The sequence below is a fragment of the Polyodon spathula genome, chromosome 8 (assembly GCF_017654505.1).
Source record: "Polyodon spathula isolate WHYD16114869_AA chromosome 8, ASM1765450v1, whole genome shotgun sequence".
In the NCBI taxonomy this organism is placed as follows: domain Eukaryota; kingdom Metazoa; phylum Chordata; class Actinopteri; order Acipenseriformes; family Polyodontidae; genus Polyodon; species Polyodon spathula.
The window spans coordinates 36862393-36876989 of NC_054541.1; the positions used below are offsets into that span (position 1 = coordinate 36862393).

The 14597-nt window shown below is 37.0% G+C and overlaps 1 protein-coding gene across 5 annotated transcripts in view; it reads right to left on the reverse strand.

The window, feature by feature from the left end:
- cttnbp2 (cortactin binding protein 2) overlaps positions 1–13885 on the reverse strand; it is a 52193-nt gene extending 38308 nt beyond the window's left edge. For 4 of the 5 annotated variants that reach the window (XR_005950760.1, XM_041257817.1, XM_041257818.1 and 1 more), the window contains exons 1-2: positions 13772–13878; positions 9348–9455 (exon numbers count right to left, since the gene is read on the reverse strand). Coding sequence is in view for 4 of the 5 variants with exons in the window: in XM_041257817.1 (XP_041113751.1) it covers positions 9348–9455; positions 13772–13858 (195 nt within the window). In the remaining variant the exon portion in view is untranslated. Of the gene's footprint in view, positions 1–9347; positions 9456–13771 lie in introns of all 5 variants that reach the window. The other variant, XM_041257820.1, reaches the window with a different exon arrangement.
- Positions 13886–14597: the final 712 nt, after the last annotated feature.

The window sequence follows — 14597 nt, forward strand, 5'->3', positions numbered from 1 at the left end:
ATTATTATAAACCGGTAACCTTAGAAACTGATCATTAAGAGCCTGCAGTACAAACATGCTGCCTCATAAAAGGGTTGCCAGGTGTCCAACGAAGTGGCATTATCCATCGTTTATTACCACAGCAGGCAAACGCAAAGCAAAATACGCCTAATTTGGTGGAAACTACGTTCCAAAACACTGCTCCAAGACTGTGTAGCGTGTAATAAAACAGTGCAAACGTGAATGAGCAACACAAAAACAACTGGAGGCAGCAGTTGTGTATTGGGGCAACCAAAGTACAGAACATGCAATAAACTACTCAGATTACAAATGTTCCTAGTACTCTACGTCAGGGCTTTTTAGGCCATGTTCACTCTTCAAGCAACAACTCAAGTTATTCAACAGATTGACCACTGCTATTCCATATTTAAATTTTGGATGAGCAAAAACCTCTACCTAGTGATGGCTGTACATTTACCAGGTACCTTGGGTGAGGAGCAAGTAGTGTTGGCATAAAAGGGTATACAAGGACCTTTTTATTTCATTGTGTTACATGTTCCCATGTGCTGCTACAACTTAACGTAAGGTGTGCGTACTGTTTAAATTTATTTATTTATTTATTTATTTATTTTTACATTTTGACCACTTTTTTAAACTTTTAAATTGCATTCTCTGCCTCAAGATGGCTTCACATGTAACTGCATGGACCTCTCAGAACTGCATTTCACATCATCCTCCTGCTCACATATGTGACCGAGATGGATTTACCAGTGAGCAGGAGGATAATAGGAAATGTAGTTCTGAAAGATCCATGCGAGTAAATGTGACGCCATCTTGAGGCAAAATAAAAAGGTCCTTATATACCCTTTAAAGACACATATTGTAAGGGCTCCCGAGCTGCGCATCTGGTAAGACGCTCCATGTGGAGTACAGGATGCGCCCTATAGCCTGGAGATCGCTGGTTTGAGTCCAAGCTATTCCACTGCCGACTATGAATGGGGTTCCCAGGGGGCAGCGCACAATTGGCCGAGTGCCGTCTGGTGGTGGAGGGCTAGGTCGGCCAAGGTGTCCTCGGCTCACTGTGCACCAGCGACCCCTGTAGATTGGCCGGGTGTCTGCGGGTCTGCCTGTAAGCTGCCTGGAGCTGCGTGGTCCTCCGACGCTGCAGCTCGGGAAGTGGCTGCATGGCAGGCCTGTAGAGTGAAAAGAAGCGGACGGCTGACAGCACGTTTCGGAGGACGCGTGTGTCCATCTTTGTCTCTCCCAAGTCAGCATGGGGGTGGCAGCAGTGAGCCAGGTTGAAATAAAAAATAAATTGGGCTTTCCAAATTGGGGAAAAAAAGACACCTACTGTGCCACCAATGTGTTAAAGAACCCCCCCCCCCCAATAACGTACTATAAAAGGGGAAGCAGAATGATGCCTTGCAGCTGGACCTTAGGGTACCATGACCACATAAGTGCTTATTAAAGGTCAGACACTCTATTACGCTTTGTGTAAAATGTCTGATGAACACAGGGTGCTTTTCAATTAGATTAACAAACTAAAGCCTTTGTAGATATTACACTTTCTCTGGAACCCTTACAGTACTTGCTTTCTCATTCTGCTCTAATAGGCCAATGTTTTCTTGTATTATTTAATAAAATACCCTTCCCAAACCCTCCTGGGATTGCTTTTGCAATTAAAATACGCTTTTGTCTGGACAGAATTTCACCATTCCCTCAGGTGACCTAGCTATAGGTCCTTGTGTTATCATTGTCCCACTTTTGAGTACAAACCTAAATGTAATGGTGTTTTAAATGTAAAATCAAGCTAGAGACCGCAAGCCTGTAGAAAAATATATTGCACTTGTAGAGTCAGTGGGAGAAGGTTTATTTTTGTCTTTAAAACGTTTTCCAATTCAGATTTTCATTCTCTATACTGTTCTTTACTGAGGGTGTCCAAATGTTTATTCATTCAGAGTTCTCTGAGAGTTCAGAATGTTACATGAGGGATCCTACTGTACACAAATTATGCAGCCTATTTTTCCATAAAGCTAAACACTCAATAATAACTTAGAGCAGTAGTCAAAATAAAAAAAAGTATAGCCTCAAAACTTTTTGTAGACAAGTCTTTATCAATGTTTTCATACTGAAGTTGATTACAGTTGGTCAGCAAAATGGTCAGGAATTAGAAAACTCTGCAGCGGTCCCATTAGAGATTGCAGAGTTCTTAAATAAAACGCAGTGTAGCCATCTGTTATTGCTGAGCTCTTAGCAACACTTCTGACACACTACACCAGCGGGTAACTTACTGAATATGTTTTATAATAAAGGAGATCACTGTGAAACGCAGCCATATGTCATTTGCTTGTCCTTTTTGGTTTGTTCGTGTTTTTCCAGATATTTCTGTAGGATTTTTTTTTTAGAAAGAAAAAAAAAAAACACTGGTTTCAGACTTATGAGCTTGGGAGACTATGGAGTAACGCCAAACAACATTAATATCAAAGAGAAAAGCCAGAGGGACAACCAATGGCAAAGCCCTCTCCTTTATCAACACAGCGCTTGCCAGTTTCAGTTTCTTTACAGCTGGGCTCCACATCAAGACAACAACATACCAGCGCAACGGTGTCAGGACAGAGTATTGGAACTAGCTGCATGTTCGACTGCTGCTCGAAGGAAACTTGCCACCAATAACAAAACTGCTGCATGCTTAATCATAACATTTTGAAATGTTTGTTAATACAATGTAAAACTTTGTAACCAAGTCAAGTAGACACACAATAATGTCATCATCTACTCACAATAGCTAAAAGCTACTTGACACTTTTACAGACTTTTTCTATGGATTGTTCATGTTGGCAACAGATTTTCTGGCAATGACACACAAAGTAGGGCACAGAGGTGATGATGAACAGATACCTCATGTGGGAAGGAAATGTGAAATTAAATCCATCTGGGCATTTATCATGCCCAACAACTTCCACTAAGATAGCCCGCTCAGTCCCAGGTAGATATAACTCAAATTACAAGGTTAAACAGAAGTTTACAAGTAAACAGAAGAAAGTCATTTTCAGTTGATGTTGATTTTATAAAAACTTTACCAAGAACATGTTATGGATGTGGCATGTGGTTTTATTATAAACACTATTATTTTGAATCACTCTAAAATATTTTCCTTTTCCCAAGAAAATGTAATATTAGTAACTTGGTATTGCATACCCATCAAGTTAAAATGGGGCATATTTACAAATGTAAAACTAAAACATTTATCCTACCATTGAAACCTGAAAATGTCACTTTTTATTTTTTTAATAGTAACCTTAAATGGCTGTAAAGTTAAAAAAAAAAAAGGCACAAACCAAACAAAAATAACACAGCATGCACAAATAAACATCTTTTAGTAAAAATTGAAGAAGATATGTTTTTGATATATGCAACTTTTTTTCATGGCCTGGGTCACTGTCATGAAATTGTAAAGCTTGTACTGAACTTATGTATCTGCAACAACAGGGGGCCAATATTCAAGCTCGAATTGCATTTAGGGGTGGAGTTCAGGTCAAAACATCTATAGCAGTAGATTAGGAATGAGGCTGTCACAGGAAAACGTCGGGTTGGCAAGCCAAAGCAGCTGAACCAGAAGTTGGAGCAGCTAAAAAGAATCCAGGCACAGTACTCCAGTCTTCTTTCCCTATGGTCAAAAGTTTAGCATCACCCTATAGAATTAACTCATTTTGCTTCAAAAAGTCGAATGAAACCTGATGAATAATGTTACATTAACATATTGAATTGCATACCGCTTTGTAGTTTTCCATATATTTAGCAAAAAATATGACATTTCAAAATCTAACATGAAATACTGCATTACTATTAGTAGACTTTTGCGATACCATTTTGTAGTGTCTTTGATTATCACTGTTAAATAAATTATCTTCATATAGGGCTTTTTTTTATATAATTAAACGTCTCAATCCTAAAATTCTAGGTGATGCTAAACTTTCGGCCATAGCTGCACTGCGTCTGCTGAAACAGTTTGTTCCACTGTTGACTGATAAATCAGGGATCCTAGTTTTCCGCGATAAAAAAACAAAACTGTTATTCCGAAGTAAAATAAAAGGCTAAAAGGAGTTTTCTCTGCCATGTTATAAGACACACATACAGTACTGTTGGGTAACAGTTAACACAGGAAGTATTTATTGTTGTTCTTGTTACACTTGTTGTCTCTATGTTGTAATTTAGTTTATAACTTATATACTTATATACTCATTATTCTTGAACTGTAACATTTTATTACAATGTCATTGGCCCTGCTGTTTCACCCTCATCTCGTTTCCGCTTTCCTTTCATAGCGCTTCCCATGTGTCCTACAATAACGAGTGTAGTCTACAGCCTTGCTGCCTGAAGTACAAAACAGCACATTACCATCAATGTGAAATTCATCCTTGCCAAAACTCGTTGACCCGATCTTTCGGGCTGATTTTTATTGTTTTCGGCATCTTTGAACAGCTCTGGATATTGACTGAAGTAAACTGAACTTGAATACCGGAAGCAGTTTTATTAGACAGGTTTGTTTACATAAATTTAAAGCAAAGTTGCCGGTGTTAATGTTTATATATTATGTGTGTATTGATTTTGGTTACTATCAAACAAACAAAAAAAAGCCTTGCATGGCTTTTGTCCCTCTCAGAAAACATAGAAAATCTGCATTTTTTCGCAGCAAACAGATTCCTAGGATCCCTGCTGATAATGGATCGGTATTGCTGGCCAGTGTGTTCTAGGACCTGCAGCTCACTGCAGATTTGAATGACTATTCTAGGACAACAGCTGGTCACAGTTTCAATTGTACTGCTAATGCATATTTATTATCTGAGCTATTGAGTGCTTTGGAGTGGTTTCAAGCACTTTCTATAATTTCACCAAGCATTAAAAAAGAATCTTGCAAACTGTGTAGTTGAAGCATTCTAGTAAACAGAAATACACAGGTACAGCAGCCGTGCTATATGTGTATCCCCTTTCCACCAATAAGGGAGACCCAAGTGAAACACCTGTAGAACAGCAACAGTCCCTGAAAGAACACGGCCCAACTCAATACACTTTTTAGCTTGATAAGTGGAGGAAAGTTAACTCGCCTTGAATTACTTGACTTACTTTGGCTCCATACAGCAGAAAGTGGAAAATATGGAGGCATGTTTGTGATGTAGACTCTTATACACAAAAAAATGGACTAAGGCTACACAAACATATTTAACGTAACCTTTGACAGCTATTAATGGAAAACCACGGTTTAAAAAAAAAAAAAACGATAATAGCACATGCCCTGGAGTTAGCTCATAAAAGTGAAAGCTCTATTGTATGTACTCCCGACAGTACAGCCCTTGAAGATATTAACAGGGGATTTAGTCAGGAAAGAGAATGTTTTACTCTGTAGCTCATGCACTCATGAATGCTCCTTCAGCCCTACTAGAACCTATCAGTATTAAGGGATCTGTATTTTTAGGAACCCATGTGTCAATAGAACAGTTAATTGGGTCTGAAAACCTCATTATGAAGCCAGATCCACAAAGTAATATCCACATGAAATAATATAGATGTACAATCACCAGTAACAACACGTTTGACAAAAGACGGCACATCATTACTTGGAAGATTCTTCAAGAGAAAAAGAAAAAAAAGATGATGGCTATTCTCAAGATGACGGTGACGACAAGAAATGTCTTCATGAAATGCTTAATTCTAAGTGTGAGACTCAGAACTGGCTGCTCTCGTTGCTCCGCTGTGGGCGCTGCCATGATTGATTTTGGTGGGAACAGGTGATCAGTGTAGCACTGTGGGACACAAGATACTTTTTAGCATATCATTTACATAAATTAGCAGTAAGAACAGTTCACTGCTGGAGCGCATTATGAAACCATGGCGGGCCAGAAGGGTGGGTTACTCTTTAATGTTAATTATCATTGTTAATGTTAATTATCATTTTCCCATGTAGACCACTGGCTCTATAGATGGTCCTAATGCTGTGATTCACAGATTATTTTTGGAAAGGCCTACCTACTTGAGAAGCCAATTAAATTCAAAACATCTCAAACTGGAGGATCAAAGAAGTACAAAGGGTGCATTACAATGACCATTGTCTGCAGTCAACAATGATACACACCAAGGATCTAGGAAATACACTGGCAACATGAATAAGGTTGCAAAAAAAGAATGAACTACAACTTCCTGAAACAAAAATGAATTTCAAAAAGGAAAAGTATCCCAGGCACTCTTACAAAACAATAACGGCACATTCTTGTTCTTCCAACTGTGGGCTTGCATCCCACATACACTGCTGTCAACAGAGAGCACCGCCTGAAGGTTCAGAGGGGCTCCCCCACGCTGAAGACTGGGACACAGGGCTGAGCTCTGCAATTCCATAACCTAATGCTTTATTCTTGTACTCAGATTCTCAGATAACTTTGGTTTCACAGCAACCCAAGTAGCAGAATAATATCTTTGCTTTATTGTACTATTTGAAAACGAAATGCAAATTATCTCATGCAATGGTTGGTGACTCATAAAAATAAACTGCATAAAAATTTCCCACGCTCATTTATGTGCTCAAGACAGCAAACTTTATGCACCCAGTCTACAATATGAACAGATTATTATGTACAGTAGGCTGCTGCTATGCCAAACCAGTTGGAACCATGTTCAGATTAAAAAAATAAAAAATGTAAACTACTAATAATGCCGTGTCTTTGTTTTATGTTTTTTACACCACACACATACAGTTTGTGTCACTTTTTCTGTATTTACCAGTGTAGAAATTCGTATTACGTAGTTCTAATAACTATAAGCATGCATTTTATGTATTTATTTAAAATGTCATATGATTATAAGAACATTTTTAGAAGACTTCTGGAGACAAGTTTCAAATAATGTGAAAATTACTCTTGGGCAACACAATGCTTCACTGTTGTGGTGATTTGACACATGACAGCAGAACAGACTACAAACCGGATCAAACTGACATCTAAATCACAACATAGCCAATGGGTTCTACCATAAGTAGCATACTGTATGCCCCATGTACTTTGTAATGAGCAGAGTGCTAAAGATGCATCCACTGGGAAAAAAGTGGGGTTCAGTTCACACGATGGATACAGTACTTTTCCATACAGACCCCAATTGTTTTTATAATGCACTACAAACTGCAAGGACGGTGCAAGGTGTAAATGAACAATAGCTACGTGGGTCACTTAATCCTCAACCTCTATCTTCAGATAGAGAAATCTTCTTATACATAAGCTTCCAACAAAAGTTGTTCCCTATTTAAGCTGCAACTGAAGCCAAGATTTGGCTCTCTGCCTGTACACTGTGTGGTAAGCATTACAAAAAGTCGCATATTCTGCCATCATGTTAAGACCTGTATAATACTACTTCTGACTAACACTAATTTCACCCACCAAGTTTACTGTTGATCCTCAAACTACTGCATCTTAGAACCATGATATGCATTAAACAGCTTTTATTTTGAAAGAAATGTATGGCTGGCATGTTAGAAAAGTGGTGACAAGGAACATGGCTTTGCAAGTAAAAGAAATGCAAATATTATAACCAGGCCTATCCAATGAATGTACAATAGCATTTTCTATCATAAATCCATTTGGAGAGGTCTTCCAATCCCAGACCAATACAGTACTGTAAACACACAAAAATAAAATGTTATTTGGTTTCATTATAGTCTCAGTTTCACTTTAATTTGGGTTTTCAATACAAGTCAAATTCACGGATTTAAATATTTATTCATCATGCAATATTATTAACCTCTCAAGACAATGGCAATAAATTACTATACCCAAATACTACTGATAGAGAATCATCTTATGGCACAATAATAGTGTAAGTTCCTAATAAACTACAAAAAAAAAAAAAACTTCTGAAAATCTATTTTGTCACGATATACATCAAGAAGAACACTTATATTAGGTTTCAGTAATTGACTGGCCAAATAAAATGCTTTTATTCTGCAGTTTTAAACCCAACCTGCACATAACATATTACATTGTATCAGTTTTGCTCCCAGGACAATAAATGTTATGCCAAAATACAGCAATAAAAGATTAATATAAAATGCAACTGGGGTTGTTTTTCTTATAATATGTGTTCAACCCTGATGTTTAATAAATACTGGGAAAGTGGGAAGTGGAAAGCGGTACAGATATTATATCCCAGCTCAACAAACAGCTGTGGGATACAAAATACCTGGACACTGACTTCAGTGGGCCATTTAGGAAGCACATTTTGGATCTCAATCTTAATGTTGGAAATGATCTGTTAGCTGCCACTTACAGATGGTCGCTCCAAGTTTTTTTATGACAGAAAATTAACTGCTTTTGAACAAGGTTCTGGAAATTGGTAGTATCTGACTTTCTATCACATTTTATGAAAAATAAATTCTTAAATAAGAAGAAACAGTATACACTGGGCAAGAACACTGGGGGAAAAACGGCACAAAGCCACGTCTATGCCCGTCATCACTCTGCCATGCTGTTTTATTAAAGAACTATAAAGGGCTTTCACCCTGCTGTCAAGAAGGAAAGGCACAAATCTCATGACAGAAGCGTGTCAGAATCTAAAACTCTGTAAAGAACTGTAATAAGGAACTTTAGGAAAATAGGGCAGCTTTATATTTAAAAGTAGGTCATTTAAAGATGACCAAAGTAAAGCTGGTGAATGGCTGGGTTACTAATCTGCTGTTAATTTCAAAGTTAAATTCATGGTATAATCCACCTGTCTGCACAATAAATAAATCATGTAATAGTAAATACAAATTAATAATCTGTTTATTATAAATTCACTATACAGAATAAGACCGTATAACAAAATAATGTTGTTCTCCCCTAAGCCTGAAAAGAGGCATGTAGAGAATTGCCATGCAACCTTATACCATGTTGAACCTCTCTTATGTACTAGACCAGCTGATATGAAAGCAATTCCAGTGCTATTTTAAGTACAATGCGATTATATCATGAATGTATCTATGCAGCCTTACTATTTAAAAAATAATCTGGTTGCAGTATATTTTAAATGTAATTCCACAAACAGTTTAAGCAATATGTGCTTTGCACCAAGAATATCAACACTTTTCAAATATTTGTACACATACATATATACACACACACACACACATATATATATATATATATATATATATATATATATATATATATATATATATATATATATATATATAATATATATATATAAAATCTCCAGCAGACTGCCAAGCAAGCCAGACTGTGTGGTGGGTTACCCAGGCCTCCAGAGGTGAAGAACAGTGTTAATGAAGGTTTTAAAAGGTGTTTTGTGTTTATATGTTTAAGACAATTAAACAGAAAAAAGTGACTCACCCGTAGGGCTTCAATCACCAAATCCCTGGCTTCCAGTTCCCCCTCCATAATGCTCAAAAGTGTCAGCAGTTCTGATTTGCTGAGATTATCCATATTAAACTCACATTTCTGCAAGACAAATACACAAAAAAAAAAAAAAAAACAACAGTGATATGTGCAGGCGCTGTCTTTTTTTTCTCGAACACGCAAAACAAATAAATGTATAATTGTCACAACACTGTCGGCCAGTTTCACAGCGCAGGATTGGCACTAATCTTTGATGCAGTAAGAAGTGTTTTTACTTTGTATTTTATCACGTTATGCAGTGATACTGGAGCTATGTGAAGGATAATATCCACTCCATACCACACACAAAGGATAGCTTTATAAATAAATGTTTGTTTTTTCTTAGACATTAATTACAAAACACTACTTTGCAACAAACATGGCTTAAACCAATCTGTTACAGCTTAAGGATGAAAATGTCCAAGTCTCCTTTTTGATGACTTGAAAATACACTGTAACCTTGTATTGCCCTGTAACACCTGTAAGGCTACGTACACACACACACTGCAGTTGGCTCGACAACCGTATTTACAAACGTCACTTGATGCGGTTGTTTGTTGTACACACACACCTTTCATTACTGAAGTGAGTGAACTCCCTGTTTAAACAAACCACTGGACTCGGGCCATCCTTACATGCCGATCGTGAGGTTTTGTGCGAGATCATGGAGGCTGTGTTTTTGTTTATGCTTTTGGAAGAAAGTACTGAAAGTAATCGATCGAGAGAGCAGCTATGCTCTTTTCTGCAAAACCAGCGGAGACGCCGTTTTTCCTTTTCTGGACTGCTAAATACAGTGGTGACAATCTGCAGTACCATGGCAGTAGATCGAAACATTTCGGCGATCTTCCAACCAGAAGGCTGGTGGGAACGACTTGAGTGATTTCCAAATGACTGGATTAAAAATGTACGCATGTCTAAGGAGTCGCATATGGGTCTTTGTCATTTACTGTGACATTTCCTGGAGTGCCAGAACACACAGATGAGACGTTCGGTATCGGTGGAAAAAGAGTGGCGGTCGCACTGTGGCGTTTGGGGATACGCACTGTCCCATGCTGTTTAATTTAAGTTGCATTTTTTTCTTTAAACAAAATATTATACAACTGTGCTTTGACTAAATAAAAGAAATGTATATATGTATGCACTACCATTGTTATGCATTTACAATTCAATAAATCAATATTACAAAATCAACTTGGCTCATCAGGCACTTCCATATTTTGTTTAGCCATGTTTATCACATGGAAATGTCTGATAAACAGTGCGTTTACATGAGCATAAGAATTCGGATAAGACTAATTCCGATATCAAAGGCCACATAAACAAAGTTTTCAGAAAATGTATCAGAATATTCCGAAAGTCAGTTTTCGGAAAATAGCACCTAGAAATTTCTGATTAAATTCCGAAAACTAACAAAAATGTATATCATGTAATCATGCTTTTCGGAAAACTTATTCCGATAGCGTACTGCACATGTGCACACATTCAGTGCGTTTACAAAATATTCTGATATTTTTCGGAAAACTACGTTTTCGGAAAACTAATTCCGATATCAAAAGTCATGTAAACACACTTTTCGGAAAACTTACTGAAATAGCATACTGCACATGTGCACGCTCTGACCCTTTTCACCTGCACGTGGTTTTAGAAAACAGGGAAAATAATAATAATCTGCAGTCAGTCTGCATGCATCTATTTGTCTAGTTAGGGATACAGTAATACATTTGTTAAAGTCCGTATGTACTTGTTAATAGCCTATAGTGAAGTAGCAAATGTTTTCCTGCTTTAAAATAATTTAAAATAATGTCTGCAAAAGAAATTGGTAATATAGACCAGGATGAGCTGTTGGAAAGGCTGATTGCACATTGTGGGGAATCTGAAGAGGTATAGGATAGTAATCTTTGGATTTAGACCTGACACTTCCATAAAGCACTATATTGGAATGGTCTCCATTCTATCGCAGAAATGTCTGGTCTTCAAATAGTACTTCGGCTACTACAGTACTTTGCATGCAAAAATATCCTGTGTTTTCTGAAAACTTCAATCCATGTATACAGTTGAAGTCTAATTAGATTTTCTATCGTTAATCATGTAAATACAGAAAAGTGACGTTTTAAGAAAATCAGTTTTCTGATTAATTTTTCCAAAAACATTAGTTTTCTTGAAAACTCTTTGTCATGAAAATGTACTGACTGACATCATTAGATGCACAGAAATCCATCGAGCACCAACTGCAGTTGTGTTAGTGCGGTTGTAATATACACACACAGTTAGTGCGCATTAACTAACCAAACTGAATTAATAACCACACTTGATACTTGCTCTGAAAAGGATTAACTAGTGCGGCTGTCGCTGCCCTTTGTAACCAAACTGTGTGTGTATACAAACTGTATTAAGAGCAAAAGGTGAACTCACAACCGCATTTAGCTTGTGTGTGAACGTTGCCTAAGTCGCCTTGGATAAAGGCATCTTCCAAATAATAATAATAATAATAAAATACAAACTTCAGTTAATTCATTAGCATGATGCACATTTTACTAGCTAGTTCAGTAACTGACAAACAACGTCACTAAATAAGTATGCTGGGTATGAATTTGGGAATAGAATCAGCACAAACACCAGGTTGTGGTAAATCTGTTGTGAGGAGATGAGGAAACAATACAATCTCATATCAATGGACAGCCCTCAACCCCTTGATTTTCTGCAGTGCTGCTGAATCACTTCAAGACATTAAAACTAAAATTAGTAACACTGCACAACTGTTCCAGTACAGTGCCCTCCTCCCACCCTCTCGAATTCTTACTCTCCTCTGTTGCCTCTTGACATTATCTTCCCTGCCCTATTCTTTAATTTTTTTTCTTACACTGTACTTTCTAATAAGCCATATTTAGCAGTTGTTGGCTTCCTCCCCCCCCCCAAAACTGCTGAATTAAAATAAATAATGTAATAAAATCTGATTTAAGGTCTACTGCCAATGGACAATGAGCTGTCCACCAACAGTCAGTCAATACCTATTGTACTTTTGTTTCTGGATTCAGAAGCAAGTCAAACAAAGCCAAATATTTTGGGTTTATCAGCTACCAACCCTGCCATAGGTCTAATTTATCAACATCAAGGAGAACCAGCTGCTTCCTAGCACAATCTAACCACATCTCTCAGAAGAGTTCTGATCAGGCTCAAAGAGATGAGGGATGACCACAACAATGAGAGCCCTTCCCCCTCACCCCAGTCAAGATTTGGGTAAATCTGCTGAATGGAGCCCCTGAAGTGGGTGAGACTTACAATAAGGCCTGCACGCAGAAACCTATGTTAATTTAACAATAATGAAAACAGGCAGAATGTGGACTGCATTTACAGTATTCTAAACGCTAAAACTCAGTATAGGACATATTATTAAAAGCATCTGACTCACTCTTGAGAGATATGCGGAACCCTCTGTGCTGCATTCCCTACTGCTATACCACTCTCACATTTTACTGTAAGTCATTAAAAATGAAACGACATTACGTGGAAACATTTACTTACTCCTGTTGTGTAATCCGTAAAAAAAATATTATTATTATTATCATTATTATTATTATTATTATTCTTTTAAAGTCACAAACACAGTATTGTAGGCTTATGACGGCGATTTTTAAAAGTTAGTAATACCCAGCATCTACCTATCTATACTAAATTAGCAGAGCATAACTTAAACTCCAATAATCTATTTATACAGCAACTCTAAATTACACGGCGTTTCCTCCATTTAATCTTTAACAATTTACACTATAGGTTATAACAACTGAGTTCGACAAAGAATTAAAGGTCAAATATCTATCACCAGCACAACCACCCAGATCTACTTATAAATTTCTGCGTTACGTTTAATAAATTATGTACATTACAGTGACGTCTTTCTTGAAACACGTAAAATGCACGACAACAGACGTTAACCCTACGCAAACCACAGACAAATAAATAAATAAATAAATGGATAGGAAAAAGCACCGGTTTATAATATTTTTTGGTATGAAATCGCAAATCTCAGCATCTACACGTATGGCTGCTGTGAAAACACGGTAATGTGCATTGCAATACACACCGAAAGCCCAAAAAGAAATTCAGCGAGTAAAAAGACGTTATGTGCAGAAGAAGAAGAAGAAGAAGAAGAAGAAAAAGAAGAAGAAGAAATTCCCCGAAAGCAGGAAACATTACTATTCCTACATAGAATCTGTTAATTACGAACAACTCCCCAGCTCACACTCAAGCAATCTGGATACATTGTGCAAAAAACAGCACCGCTCTCTGTAGATAGGAGACCCCAAAGCATAGGAAAGCCGCTGGATAACTATTTATTTTAATATAGTGCTTTAACTCGTTTTGTTTGTACAAGGTCCTACCGTTTCTAGGCTTCCGTGCAATGCTGCTGTTGTTGTTAACGTTTGAATCGGAGGAAGCTGCTCTCCGCTGGCTCCCTCCGTCGCCATCTTCCTACTGTAGCGGTTGGGAGGAATGAGAGCACCAAGCTCTGAGAACAACACATTCGGTGCTGCTTAACCACTGCACTGCTGGGTGGCAACAGCAGCAGGAGTGAGCGGCTTCAAATCACTGGTTTGCATGGTTTTTTTTTTTTTTTTTTTTAGGTTATGGTTTCCATAGCATTCATCTTACTGTATACATTTAATTCGAGAATTATTTTACATATAAAACGTACATGTTTCAGATGTGCAAATTTGAGATTCCAGGTAGAGCAGTTAAATTGCTCTAATTTGTATAAATAAAAATCTTGTTTTTTTAAATGAATACATATTGTATTTTTAGATAATCATTTAACATTTTTGTAATTGTTTTTATTTATTTATTTATTTACAAAAATGCATGTATATCTTAATAGCTAAAAAAAAAAAGATAAATGGAAAAGCATAGTTTTAAGAAAGTGCTTCGATTTTTATTTTAAACGTCTGATGAAATGTTAGTAAAGATATATATATATATATTATATATATATTATATATATATATATATAGTATTATATGTAGTATTTAGTGCCATTGTCCTCATTTGAGGACAGGCTATTTGGTGCATTTCTAACTGGCATCTACCTGTTATTTTAATTTGCTCTGTTATGATGTTGACTGCAAAGGCTAAATGTAATGTATCAAATTACATACATACAGGTTATTTTTTTTTCATGTAATGTGACTTATTGACTCTATAGAGAGCACA